The 14,508-nt window shown below is 44.3% G+C and overlaps 1 protein-coding gene across 2 annotated transcripts; it reads right to left on the bottom strand.

Annotated features, from left to right (window-relative positions):
• Nucleotides 1-48: 48 nt before the first annotated feature.
• Nucleotides 49-14,213, bottom strand: spata13 (spermatogenesis associated 13). 2 transcript variants are annotated; one of them, XM_018673904.2, is made up of 13 exons: nucleotides 13,712-14,213; nucleotides 6,752-8,290; nucleotides 4,600-5,055; nucleotides 4,161-4,305; nucleotides 3,820-3,947; nucleotides 3,353-3,532; nucleotides 2,596-2,775; nucleotides 2,182-2,361; nucleotides 1,840-2,072; nucleotides 1,387-1,516; nucleotides 873-1,248; nucleotides 645-719; nucleotides 49-531 (listed from the first exon to the last, which is right to left on the bottom strand). In XM_018673904.2, the coding sequence occupies exons 1-13, from the start codon at nucleotides 13,718-13,720 to the stop codon at nucleotides 350-352; spliced, it is 3,813 nt and encodes a 1,270-aa protein (XP_018529420.1). In that variant the 5' UTR covers nucleotides 13,721-14,213; the 3' UTR covers nucleotides 49-349. The 2 variants fall into 2 exon arrangements, with proteins under 2 accessions (XP_018529420.1, XP_018529423.1); XM_018673907.2 differs by lacking the exons at nucleotides 6,752-8,290; nucleotides 13,712-14,213 and adding an exon at nucleotides 5,587-5,929.
• Between the last annotated feature and the right edge of the window lie 295 nt (nucleotides 14,214-14,508).

The following is a 14,508-nucleotide window of genomic DNA, read 5'->3' as shown; positions in this document are numbered from 1 at the left end:
TAATTAACATTAAAAAAATCTTTCCGCTGGAATTAATAAGACAAGGGGTTGGGGGGTTTTCATGAGCTTTAGTGAGCAGCATCTTTAACCAACAACATGGACAGAGTCAGTATTTTAACACTTTTGTCATGCCCCGTATGAAGTGAAGGCACAGAACTTCAACATGCAACAAAGATACAGACACATAAAGAAAAGACATGTGAGGCACAAAAACAAAACTTGATAGTACATTCACAGGCGGGAAAATACAGGAAAAAAATAAAGTGTTCTTTGAGTCTTCGGGACGGTTTGGGCGTGCTCTGATCATGCACAAAGGGAGGTGGGAAAAAAAGGATGAGGGAGCAAAGCCTTATTTCCTGAAAAAGGCGTTGCGAGTGATGCTGTACAACAGGTGATAAGGCTTTCGTTTTGGGGGTTCGGCCAGTGAAAAGACCTGCTGCTGAGGCACGCTGGTTGGAATGGTGATGTGACGCTGGTGAAGTGGGTGCAGATTTTGGTGGTGGGGTGGGACAGAGCCAGAGTAACCAATGGCTAAAGGGTGAACAGGCAGAACGAAAGGTCAAAATATGCATAAGGAGTAAATTAAATTGAAAATAAATTAAATAAAGGGTGGTTTAACAGCATTAAGAAAAATATTTTCTTACGTTTGATCTTCCCCTGTTTGGCTCTTCTGGCATTAACAATAGCCTGTTTTCTTTGCTCTTCACTGATCTCCATTCCTGCCAAGAAACACACACAAATACACCTTCAGGTCAGAATATTTCCAACCACCCCCTTCTTCAACAATCTTTTTACCCTCTTCACCTTTCACTTGACATCTATCCACAGTGGCTGTTTTGTATCTTGAGTGAAAGGAATCTGGCTCCACTCACCCATCTCTTGGTCTTCCTTGACTCTGTGTCTCTCCTTGGCAAAAGCCTCTAGCCACCTCTGCTTGTCCTGGGCCTTCCTGCAGCACAGCACGCACACAAACTCCAGCGTGGAGGCGTGGCGCAGACGCAGAGCGTTCCTCAGGGTCAGGCCCAGGTCTGGGTCCCGCCCGTCAGGCACGTCCACCACCTCGGTCTGGTCCATGTCCAACCGTCCGCGGTAGTGGAGCAGGTCTCTGCGCAGGACGTCTTTTTTGCAGAAGACCAGCTGGTGGTCAAACAGGAAGAAGCTGCGTTGCTGCATTTTGCCTTGTCGGACGATTCGTGTCAGCTCACCAGAGTGGATCAGCTCTGAACTGCGCCCCAGCACATCAGGTCCCTACAATGACATATTTACAAAGACACATACACATAGAGTCAAACAATTTATACAATGTAAAGCTGTATTCTTTACATGAGGTTGGCAAAACATACAGACTGCCTGTAATTCATAACCAGAAATTGGATTAATATTCACCTCCCAGTGCAGAATGGCAACCTGCCAGTGAGCGATGGTATCAATACTCTCCAGCCGCCTTTTCCTCTCATTTATCAGACTGGCCACATTCTTCATAGCTTCATATGCTTTGCTCACTCCGCTGTAGTCACTGCAATAAATCAGCAATAGAACAGTGAGCATAGGAGCCAGTGTGGTCATAAAATTGATAGAAAGGACATTTTCATTTACAATAACACACTGCACTCTTAAGCATAAAAAAGTAAGTAATAAAATTGCTGTAAAACAACCACCCTGTTTTTTATTAAAGGTGAAATGGTTCTAAACATGCGTATCTACATTAACATTGCATATTTATCGGTTTACTCTCAGAGAGTGTAAATAGTGACATAAAGATGCTCAGTATGTACAACTAGTGCTAGAAGTAAAAGAGCAGTAAACTGTAAGTGAAATGATGAATTTCCTGGGGAATACCTGTGGTCCTTTGGGGTGTACTTCAGCAGTTCTCCCAGCTGCAGTGGGTATTTACAGATCTTCTGGACGGGCGTGAGCAAGAAACCGGCGATGGAGATGTCGATCATCTGCTGGAGAAGCCGACAGGCCTCAAAGAAATGTTTGTATCGGCCCGACTTCATGAGGCGCTGCAGCTCAGCACAGGCGGCTGGGTGGGTGTTACAGTACTCTGAGTAGATAGAGAAGCCCTCCCCCTGGGGATAGAAAACAGAAAAACATTCAATGAAATTGTGGAGCCACTGAATCAAGGTAAATACATGACTTATTAAGTGAGTTGTGGAAGATTTTGTGCATGGCTGTTACCTGCAAGAGAAAACAAGAGCCTATTTCACTGAGATGCGGTTGGTCTTTGTTGTACTTCTTCTCCAGGTCTCTCAGAAACTGCCTCTGAAACTTGTAGATGTCTTCTATGTTGCTGAAGATGGTCTTCAACTGCAGCTCGGTAAACATGTCCGGGTGTTTACGGCACTGGCGGATGTAACCCTGAAGAGATGCACAAAATCTGTATATTTACACTGACAAAAGGCAAGAAAACAGTTCAAATACTGGCCAATAGGAGGTGCCGGATAGTGCAGTTAAACACTTCAGGATCAGATGCCTGTATATATGTTTTTTAAAGTTGTTTCTGAAAAACAAACGTAGCTTATTGTAAATATTTCTCTCACAAAATGTTGAGAAGAGAACAGAAGCAGCAGCAGTTAAGGAGCTGATTTTTACCTCACAGATGTCTTTCAGGTGCTTGATGTAGATGCGTTCAGTATTCATGATTTCCTGAACCACATTGGTTCTCATCTGCTCCTTGTGCTGAGCGCTGTGCGTGTCCCTGGGAGCTGGATCTTCCTGGTCTGCAACGCTCTCGACACTTTCTGCACTCGAGTCCTCCTGGTTCACTCGCACCTGAAACACATCCACCACAAACACAATGAAACCTCAGTCAAATCAAGAAAACATAAATGTCATAAACTTAAACATAAGTCAGGATTAGTTTCCCAGACATATTTAGCCCAGTTATTTATTTTTTTCTCTCAGTCTCTACACTATCATACACATTAAAAAAATATAGTGATTGACAGTTTTTTGTGATTTAATCAAATTAAATCAAAATGAATATAATTACAAAAGGGTAGAACAATAACTACTTAAACTACAAAAGATCTACTCCACATCACTATGGTAGCATGTGGAAGTTTAACCAGCTCAACATTGATCCATCTACACGCAATTACACAGCAGACGCCCATCTGCCAATCAAATAACCTCATCATGGTTACCACAGCCTGCCTAATTAAGACTTAGCTGTCAATCAGCTCAGGTCACCACAGAAACCAGCTGAGCCTCTGAGGTTTGAGCCCTTCAACACACACTGTTAAGAGGGCTGGTGAGGTTTGCTTGGAGCTTAGCCAGTTTGCTAGTCTTTTCTTTGTTGCTGGAGAGCAAACATGGGTCTGACACGCAGGTCAGGTAGTCCACTTACCCTCACAAAGCTGGAGGGGAACCAGGCCTCTCTGTCAGCCCCTCTGCCCCACCACCAATCCTTATGCGAGGCATCCAGGACGCGGATAACATCTCCGGCCTTGAAGGCCAGCTCCTGCTCCTCCATGGTCACATGGTCCCAGAGAGCCTCAGCATACACCGTGTGGCCTGAGCTTATCCACTGAGCAGCACACACACAGATAAGATAAAGATACAATTACATGCAGGCTAAGCCCATGTCTAACATGTAGGATTCTGTCTAGACTTGTGGACACTGCAGAGGTTGTGTGTTGAGCTGAACTGTGTCCAAACATCTTGAAAACACACACTCATGAAAACATCTTCACATGGCTGTCACTAGGCACGCATACAGCAAGATAAATGTTGCATCATAAATTCAGCACGCGTTCCTGGAGAAGATGTTTGAGAGTGTTGCAACGTGACGCGAGTTACCCTCCTCAGCCTCACCTCGTTGAGCACAGAGATCTCCACCCCTGGCTGGAGGTAGGGCGTGACATCAGTGAGCTCATCAAAGCTGCCTTCCTCCTCCTCACTCACGCTGTCATCAAGCGTCGCCGAGCACTCAGACACACCATCTGCGACATAAATAAAGAGGTTAAAGAACCGTGTGGGCAAGATTTAATTCTGACAAGATTTAAATAATCCACACAACAAGCCACAGATGCGAGCACACCCACACCTGGCTCTATACCAACATTTCCCTCCAACACACGTATTGACATTCCTAGGCTCCTGTTTTTCCCACAGACTAAAATTTGCGCTCCCATAACAGCGAACTCAGTTCTCACCGCTGAGCACTCTGTGGAGCTTTCGCCGTCCAACGCGGTCCAGTCCGATGGGGGTACTCTGGGAGAGGGCCGAGGGGCGAAACCTGGCAGACACTGCTCTGTAGGGGGGCACCTGGTGGGAGGGGATGGGCGGCCGTGACAGGGGCTGCAGAGAAGACAAGAGGAAACGTCCTGGGATTAAGAAAGAGCTCACTTTCTCTGACTTCCACCACCTAATTGGTGAATCAATATACACCGTATCTTTATTATACCGGAAAAACACAGGTTTAAGTTCCCATACTTATGACTAAGAATTTAATTATTTCATTGGCAGCTGGATCAGCTTGCCTAGGCTTAATTCAACACTTGACAAGTGGAAAGTTTATTTCAATTAAACATTTCACATTTTTCAAATACAGCACCCCTCTACTGGGTCTAAACTGTAACTGTAGCAGCTTACAGAAGGAAGGCGGTCATCCTTCTCCTCAGCATCAGAAGGGAACATATCCACAGCTCCTATCACTGAGATTGGCCGTTGCCTGCTGCGCTGAACGTCCCCGTTCATGCCGCAGCTCTCAGGGCTCTCTCCATTCCCATAGGTGTCATTATCACTGCAATCTTTATGCAATAATGGGGTGTCTGTCCTTTCCTCAGCACGCAGTTCCGCCACTTCCTCTGGAATGGAGTGCTTCCTGGAAATGAGCTGCCCATAGTCAGAAATGGGCCTAGGTCTTGGACGGCCACTCCTTCGCCTGGGCTTGACGGAGGATGTTTCTGTGGAAGCCGTGGGTGATGTGGGCGATGTGGGTGATTCCGAGAAGGCTGTTGGGGAGATAGGAGGTGTGCTGCCGCTGGTTGTTGGAGATGCTTCATCTGTTTGGAGAAGTTCCTCTCTCCCTTGTTGCGCTGATGTCACCTGGGGATCAAAGGAAAAAGTTCAAAACTCAATATGGGTGAGGATGTTGACTTTCCCCTGTTCAATGACCTGCTATGTACAGAGATGTAGAGCATAATATCTGCTGGGAAGAACATCTGTTAATCAGAAACAGAGCAAAATGGTGCTGCAAGTCATTAACGTCCCAAGTAGAAACAACTGTCTTGGTTGGATCTCAGGGCAGAACCACAAGAATCAGTGTGAAACTATTTCAATCAACTTCAGCAGGATTCTCGTGAGAAACTTGATTAGCATTTGAAAGTATTGCAGTTCACACAGTGATTGGCTCCACATATTGAACCCAATCAACCCCTATGCTTATCAAGTTCAAACAAAGAGCAACAGAACAGCAACAGCAACAGAAATTGCACAAATATCCCACAATTAAATGTTATCATACCGTATGTATATCAGCAAGTATTGTACACACAACGGTCAAATATTGGCTAATGGTTATTCATTTGGAAATTGTTGCTCTAAGTCTGTTAGTCAGCTAGTGATATCAAATCTCACCTCTTGGTTTTCCCGATCTGGGTCTGGTCCCCAGCATATACACTGGAAAGGTACACAGTGGACTAGCACCATTGTGAAAGACACACAAACACAGACTGGCCTGCGTCTCCAAGGCCAAGTCCCTCAATTTTTTTGTAGGCCAGTAAAAGCCACCTGATTCCTAAAGTAAACAAATCAGATTTTTCCTGTACATCTTCAAAGGCAAAATCCCTCTCTTTGACCACAACGCATTTCCACTATGACAGTGTGTTTATAGTCCTGTCTGCCTGGTGGTGCTGCTTGCTGTCCTAGGCCCAGTGTCCATGGTGCTGGACTTTGATCCACTGGGCTACAGCTAGGGGGAAGGGGGAGAAGTGTGGCAGGGGATGTACTCAGTCATAGCCGCCAACCCTCCCACAGCAACAGGACTATGGAGCTGTTTTGCGCAATGGCCACTAATCATAAACAAAGCCTAATCATTAACTGTCTGCTCCTTCAGTGTGCCTGGTAGCACAAGAACAGCTGCAGCAGAAGTCACTATATCAAACACGACTGACAGGAAAAGGAGGATGAAGCAACGTTATGCCTGTGTCATTATTTATTTGACATCAAAGTGGACTTTGCACCATGAACTCAGTTTTTTCACATACGAGAACCATAGTGACAAGTATCACATTGACATCTCAGAGGGTTGGAATCATGCCAGATTCAAAGATCACTTCATAAAATCATGTCGTTTCCTAAGACAAAAGTCAATGCCATTCTCCTGGAAGACTGGCATCCATTAATGATTGCTCTATTGTACGTGATAAAGAGAGTAAATCTTTCCTCTGTCTTTCAGTGCTTCCTTCCTCACTGAAACTTAAAAGGAGCTCTTGTCATTCTAATGATTTCTAATCCCATACTTCTATTCAAATTGATAAAGGGAGCTACTGGTTGTGATAGTGTGAAACATTTTGTAACTGCAGTGCATTTTAGGCAAGGAGCGAAAAGCTCTGTTATCAAACTAGTCAATAGCATTAAAGATATAAATCTGGCTTGATGTCATCAGTATTGTTTGGTGGTGTATCAGAATATCTCCTGAGCCAATGAGCACGGAGGAACAGGTGGAGCAATACTGACTGCTAACAAAACAAAAAAACTCCTGTCATCTTAACGCACACGATTTGCCGACTTATTCCCTTACCTCTTTTGGTAGCAACTTGGCCTCAGTTGATTCTTGTTGTTGTGAAGGCTCTTTTTGGCGGAGTAGAGATGAATCACAATCTGCCATCTCTTTATAAACACTTGCTGTGGCAGCAGTCTCTGTTCTCTCTGGGGGATCCACAGGAACCGGGCTGATGAGGACCTGGTGCTGCTGTGGGCCAACATCGTACTCAGGTTGGTGGTGAACCAGCGGTGTATGTTCGACAGACATGACCCGGGCTCTGATGGGCGAGGGCCGGCGCTGTCGTTCACTGGTTTGTAGGCAAGGCACACGGCGGGAGTAGTCGTCATGGAGACGGCTCAGGGGTGACATGGGAGACGGAGTCGTGGGGCTGGGGGAGGGACTTTGTCTGCGTCGGACAGTTAAGTCAGTCATGCTGCCTACCAGCTTCAGCATCGGCACCTTGGTCTTCACAGGGCTCTTCCTGCGGCTAGCGTGGCCTTGGAGGTCCACTGAGGAGGCGCTAGCTGTTCTCTGGATGTTTGGTGTCCCGTTTGACTTGGTAGTCCCCTGTGGGTCTTCCTGAGGTAAGGGAGGACCTGGAGATGGGGCTTTGCGTCTGAAAGGTGCCTTAAATATATGAAGGTTTTCTGCACTTTTGCTCAGTCTGTTCAGCACCTTCACATTCGTGCTGTTTGTGTTCTCTGTTTGAACATTGTCTTTGGATGTATGATCTGGTTTCTGACTGTCTGCAGCTTCATTTGCACTGCTTCCTGTAACTCTCCCGTTTCCTATGTCAAGTAAAGAAATGCGTCCTGCTCCGTACGCTCTTCTGATACTCCTTGAGAATCGGGAGTTGCGTGTGAGACCATCTCCTTCATTTTCCTCATCATCATAGTCATCAATATCTGAGCCACACTGGCTCATCACAACCAACTTTTGTCCAGTAAAATTTCCATTAGACACACTGTGTCCTTCTGCTGTCTTTAAATTATTTGTTCCATCATTAGGACCGGGATCAGTGTTGGCTACAAGTGTACCGTTAGCCATTTCCTGATTTAATGAAGGGTCATACTCTCCATCTTGGTTTGTTGCCTCTCTACTCTGAATACCCTGTAGCACAGAGGAGCGGAGCTTTTTGAATGAGTCCACAACACCCAATCCTGGAAGTCCTGACCAGGTCTGGGGGCTGCTGTTGCTGTCGTTGCTGTGGGCTGAGGCGGGACAGTCAGTGGTTGGACTGGGAGCAGGGACAGGGCCCTTCCTCGAGTTTGAAAAAAGCCTCATGATTCTCGAGGAGTAAGGCTTTCCCTCAGGTTGACCTATGACAGGGTTGGACCAAGCAGAAGAGTTGATGCCGTTCAGTTTGCGCTCATCAGTGAGAGGACCTGCAGTCATCGGCTGTACCTGGGCGCCACATCCAGACAGCAGATATGGGACTGCACTTCTGTCACCTTGACTCTGAAATGGGTATATGTCACTGAGTGGTCGGCTTCGGATCAGCGGGTCAGCTTTGGAGTTGTGGAAACATGGGAGAGAGTCCTCGCTTGTGGACAAGCCTCTGTCCTTTTGTTCCGCCTGCAAAACCAAACAGAAATTAATTCAGTGTCATCAGCATCTATGTTGTATTATAGAAGAATAAATGGTCCCTTTCAAAGTTTGCTATGAAGAAATTAAATGTGCTGATCAGTTAACTAAACAGACATATTTGTTCTAAAAAAAATTAACTAAATAAATCAAAAAGGTTTTTACAGTAATACTGCTGCATATTTTTTCACAAGGCCATGAAAATTCATTTCTGAGAAGAACATTAGCATGAAGCGTACATGCAGTATGCTTCAGGGGATGGGAGCACGAGGATAACATATTGTGTGTTTACAGTACAGTGTCCCCTGTGTTGGTATGTGAAAGAGGAGGAAAAGATGGAAGAAAGGAAGAGACACGTATAAACAGAAAATGACTATCCCTTAGTGTGCACAGAGTCCAGAGGAGTAAAACATCTTTGACTGAGAACACTACATGCATTTGTCCTTGGTGCCATATTTCAATGTCCAAGGAGAGCTGAGGCCCAGGTTGGGGTGGTGCTGTGCTAAGTTCAGCTTTATATGTGTGTGTGTGTGTGTGTGAGATTCAGGGCAGTGGCTAATGCAGCTGAGCCTTTGAAGTGGGGCCTTGTGAGCGTGACTAAGCAATGAAATTTACTAATCCATTGTGATTAATGCAATAAATTGCCCAGTTTTCTCCGGATTAAATTGATGATAAGGTGATGCAGAGGGAGAGGGTTGTGTGGTCATCAAATCAGTGACACCCTTTGCGGGTTTAGAGAGCTCCAATTGTCTTTATAGGTTTGCTACCAGCAGACGTTTTGACTTGTCATAGTAGAAGAAGCATAGGTGTTACAAATAAAATCAATGATGACTCTGTTTTACTCAGGTGCCCCAGTAAGCCATGGCAGTGTGACGGTGAGCCAGAATGCACAGTTCCAGGACCCTGAAACCGAAGCAGCTAAATGGAATTCAGCCATCATTCATTTTATTATTTGTATCTAAGCTTCTGTGACATGTCAAATTGTCTCCTGTGAAAAAGGTCTACTGTCCATTTCAAGTAAGTCAGACATCTGAAGTCTTTCTTTCTCCAGGTCTCTTTTATGACTGGATTCAAAGTTTTGTCTGGTGTTCAAAGGGCCACATGATGACACACCACAGTCCCTCTATAGCTGGCAACTGACAGACAAATATTATGTAAGAACAATAAGATAACAAAAGTTTAACTATTGAATGATTTGACTATGGCGACTACAGCATATTGATAATATTCACTGTCCTCTCTGTAATGTACACATTAACATAACATTTTCCATGAATCATGTCTCTAAAAACAGCATTTTGTGCATCTGTGCAGAAGTCTTCCTTAACAATGTCTCCAAATGAAGACAAGTGAGAGCACCAACAGTTTCATTTATCAGCCATTTTCCAGATGCTTTTATTAGCTCATTGAATATGACCCAATCCCTCTGCCTCTGTCATACACACAAGGTTTGAAGGCAGCACTGCCTCAAATCATAACTGTATGCACATGCAGGGAGTTGCAGGGATCCTGGAATGCTCCCATACCTCCCGTCCTCGTGCATGTTCAGCAGCAGATGGGCTTTCTCTGTCAAACTCTCTGTGGAATCTGCTGTCACTTCAACAGGCTCCCTCCATCACACCAAGCACTTATGTAAACACAGAGCCACCACTGCCAAGCACCACTGCTGACAGACAGTAAACACCCCTCATGAACAATGTGCTGCTTTCAAAGCAATGCTGAATTGTCTTCTTGTACTTTCTCCTCCTCAGGCACAGATGGATTGCGTCGAGTAGCAACTGGAAAAATAGACAGGATCAATAATTCCATCTGTTTTCCAAGCAGAAAGATAGGAGATAGGGGAAGAATTCATACAGCTTCGGTGGCTTGTTTTTGTTTTGAATACTTATATCATGCTATCAGCCATTCTATCAACTGTGCTATCCCTCAGTACACCTTTATGCTTTCTCCCCACGCTTGGCGCCAACTGTCACAGGCCAGTTGGCGTCTACTAATACTTGGCAGTGCTGAGCATCAGAACCAAGCTGACGCAGGTTGTCACCATTTCCCAAGAAGACAACACAGACTTTAAACATCAACAACTTATGTGCAATATGCTTTATACTTAAATAACTGTACAGCATGGTGACTTTTAACAGTGCTCCATAAACTAGGTTTTAGGAACCTTGTTGTATTTTTAATCTAGACTGAATGTATGAATCTCAGCAGCAATGTTAGTTTTGATATGCATGGTGAGACACAAGTGTTTCACTGTTGAACTGACTAGTCTGTACAGATTTTATAGAACAAATTCAACACTGACAACGGCAGTTTCCTCAGTTATGAAAAGCACTTTCCGCCCTTAATGATACAAAGTACAGGTATGCTGTATGGTTATTTTTTCAGATATGTATCTTTATACTGAGCACAACATATCTCTAACAACATCTTCAATTTTGTTCAACTGTTTCAAAGGCAAAGATAATTTTTTTTTAAATCTTTTCCTTTCCTCTAAAGTTTCTGAAATGACAAAAAAACTATGCAAATAAAATATGCTATTGTAAAAACAAATCTAAGTCCACGTCTACAGCTTTACATTCAGACAAATATTACTTACGTATGTATTAATATCACACCCTATGCAGAACAGTCTTAGAATGTTAAACTTCCCTTTATCATCTGTGCTCTGCCTCACTGCGAATCAGAATCACTGTTGCTCTCTGGCTTCTTCCTGCTAAGCAGTTGATGGGAGCGGCGCACTGGGGCCCTGGTCCAGAGTTAATTAAGAGCTCAGGGAGGAGTCCCCCCCACACACACACACATGGCAGCCAGCTGGAGCCAGCCTCAGATTAGACTCCCAGAAACGAGGATGAACACACACCAGGATACATAAACATGTATACAAAGGCTAAAAGCATGCAAAAACACATGCAGGCAAATAGTTGGAGCATCCTCTCACATAAGTGCATGGCCCATGTCCATGCATGCGCAGAGCTGAGTAGGGAGGAAGGCATTTAAATCACTGACTCCCTTCCTGTTTGGCTAGAAAACAGGCAGTTATATAAGGAGTCATAAATGTAAAGTGATAAGTGACCTCCTGCTCACAGTTCACCTCTGCAGAGGTATGTCCTGCCTGAGGCTGGGATAAAAGTCATTAGGCCAAAATGAACTGAGCATTAAAGTGAAAAACCACCAGACAGCGAGTAGCAAGGGGAAGTAAGATTTTCTGTCATTTTCCATTCTCTGGCTTAAGACATACAGAGTCACCCTGCAGCAACACCGCCATTCCTTTGTAAGCTGTCACTTTACCAGTCGCCTATTTGTCTCGATGAATAAAAGCCTTGAGGGAGACGTGTCTCTAGGATGTTCTAAAACAACAGCACATTGCGTTTTACAGTACAGATTGGCTCATTAGTGAATCTGTAATCAGCATACGTAACTAGGGTTCTGCAAGACTTAAGCTGAACATATGTTGTTTACGAGAGAAAAAAGTTCAGTGTCTATGAAGTTTATGGGTGAATGTGATACACTTGACGACATTCATGATTAAATATTTAAATCCATATTGAATCTTTTTAACCTTGGTACCTCTCAGGAAACCTCACAGCCTATTTCCAAACAAATATGAAAAGTGTCAGTGAGTAGAAGGAAATCTTGTGTGTGAGGGAGCAGTGTGTGGGAGAGGGAGTGTATATGTGGATATATGTGTGTGTATCGCCTACCCCTCTTCCTTCCCAGTGATAATCTGATTAGCGGAGCTTTACCAGTCTGTGTTCAGGACTGGTTTCATCTACACATGATAGCCTAATCAGGGAGACAACTAGGCTATTCAGCACTGACTGAGAGTGACACCAAAAGCTTGTAAACAGCCCACCAGGACTTGACTGTGGGGGGGTCACTTGGCCTGGGTGTACTCTGTGGTTTCAGGTTGAAATTTAGGGGATAAAAGTTAAAATTGTACCAAGAGTGTCCATAAAGAATACACCACCTCTGCTGGGATCAAATCAAAATCACAAATTACTCCCAATCCACTATCTTTATTATTCTTTATGGTGTTGGTTTGCACAGACCGTCCTGTCCTTCAACATGTCCTGTCTGGATCAGGTGAGCACAAAGGCTCTAGTTTAATTTCCTGGTTAAAGTCTCATATTTGGCCGTGACCTACTGTAGTTCCTCATTTTTCTGATCAGGCAGACAGAAGGAGAAGGGGAGACACCACGCCCCTTTCTATAGAGCGTGGGAAGTATGGCTACAGGCCAAATCAGGGAGTGTCAGCACTCTTACACAGCCACTCACTCACCTGATCTGCTCTGGACTGTCATAGAGACAGATGACCAGAAATCTAACACCACGCGGTGTACAAGACTTAGTGAGGACAAAACACAGTGGAGTCTCGCTGTCAACAGTCAACAGTGTAACCTGATTTGCAGTACAACAGTAATCAAAAGGCTTTGAAAACCATGAAAATGGAGAGCTGCTCAGGAGCTTGAATCAACCAATATAATATAGGAATCTGAGACAACAGTTTCCCATTAGTTTGTGAACTTATACTCCAGATCTAAAAGCACTTATTTTGATAATGAGCACACTATTTCTTTGGTGCAAATGCTGCATTTTACTTAAGTGAGTCACAGCACTGAAAATGGCAAGCTGAAGTTACAAAGAACATTTCTGTGCTTGTACAATGAACTGAGACACAAAAGGAATGAAACTGAGGCAGGCTGAGTTCATACACCGCACAAACACAGTGTAGTTATATTCTGTGTCTTGTGACAGAACTACAACTATGTATGAAAGAGAAATTAGCCTTGTGTAAAATTATATTGTTGTTCAGTCCTGTTGTAAAAGATAGTTTTGGGGCATTATATAGTTATAGGATTCTGATCTGCACAGGACTATTTAGCACTGGATGATCTAGACACCAGATTTTAAAAGTCTATTTGGGAGGATATGAAAACAGGTTCAATGAATGGGAGCACTGGTGAGGAGTGTAGCTAAGTTAGTACCTGCTAAGAATTAAACAGTCTCTGAAAACAAGGAGCTCTGAAAAGGGATTATACTGAGTATTTTTCTAAGCTCATAAAGAACTCGGGGCCAAACTGCTTATTTATTTCTGCATTAATTAACTTTCTTTGGCCATAAAGCTCTTTGTAGTTGCTGCCCCCCCCCCCCCAACCCCTCCTTCACCAACTCCCTGCACAGCCTGGCATCTCCCACATCACTATAACAACCAGGGCTGTAATGCACGACAATAACCCCCTCTGGTCCCATTTTGACCGAGAACACAAGAGGAAACATACCTGCAACTGTAATGTGAATGAATATAAGTGAATATAAATAGCTTTAATTAATTATTTTACTACTTATTTTAGCTGCGAAATAAACTGCCAGTCTCTACGCAGCCTGATAGAAAACACCAAAAGTTTTGCTTACCCTGCTCATAGTCGCTGATGTTGTCCTCCTGAACCTTTTTTTTTTCTCACATCAACAGAGCAGCTGTTTTTGTTGTTCAGCCATGGTGAAGTTGCCTGGGCTCCTCTGAGGTCCAACGGCTTGCTGCCTCGCACTCGTTGTCCTCTCGCAAAAACATGTCGGGTACAAAAAGCACAAGTGCGCTGCCCTTGCTAACTAGTTACCCCGCAACATATTGAGACAAACGGCTGGCTGACTTCTTAAACACACTGGGCTAGCAATTTGAGCTAGCTCACGGGCTCACTGATAAACTTCTTCTAAATTACGCAAGCCCTGCGGTTTTTAATTTCACTTTCGCCGACCGGCAAAACCTGTTGGTAGTCAAGTGAGTGAAGAAAATAAACACTGATTCATCCAATATCTTCCGAAGTTTCTCAAGAAAAGCTCCTCATTTCGCTGCTGATTCCAGTTAAAAGAAGTCTCTTTCTTGAGGGATTGAGCAGCCCAGCATCATTAATGCACTTGTTGCAGTGTTTGATAGGGGCGGGGCTTCAAGGGGTTACGATGGAGGTTACTGGTTGACCGCAGCGTGACCACTCCGCTGAGAGCCAATCATAGCTTAGCAGATTAGTCCGTGACCGCAGAAACCACACCCACCGTGGAACGCGCTCCATTGAGGAAAAAAAAAAGACAAGACAATGCTGCTGCTGACTTCCCGTGGCTCTTTGAAGACAAAAAAGACTGGGCCTTCCAGTTGGTGTTGCGACTCTTCCTCGTGTTATGTCATTGTGTCATGCCAAGACAATTAATGTCTCGGG

The sequence above is a fragment of the Lates calcarifer genome, linkage group LG24 (assembly GCF_001640805.2).
Source record: "Lates calcarifer isolate ASB-BC8 linkage group LG24, TLL_Latcal_v3, whole genome shotgun sequence".
Lineage (NCBI taxonomy): Eukaryota > Metazoa > Chordata > Actinopteri > Centropomidae > Lates > Lates calcarifer.
The sequence above is the reverse complement of the archived record's forward strand: the minus strand, read 5'-3'. Positions and strand labels throughout refer to the sequence as shown.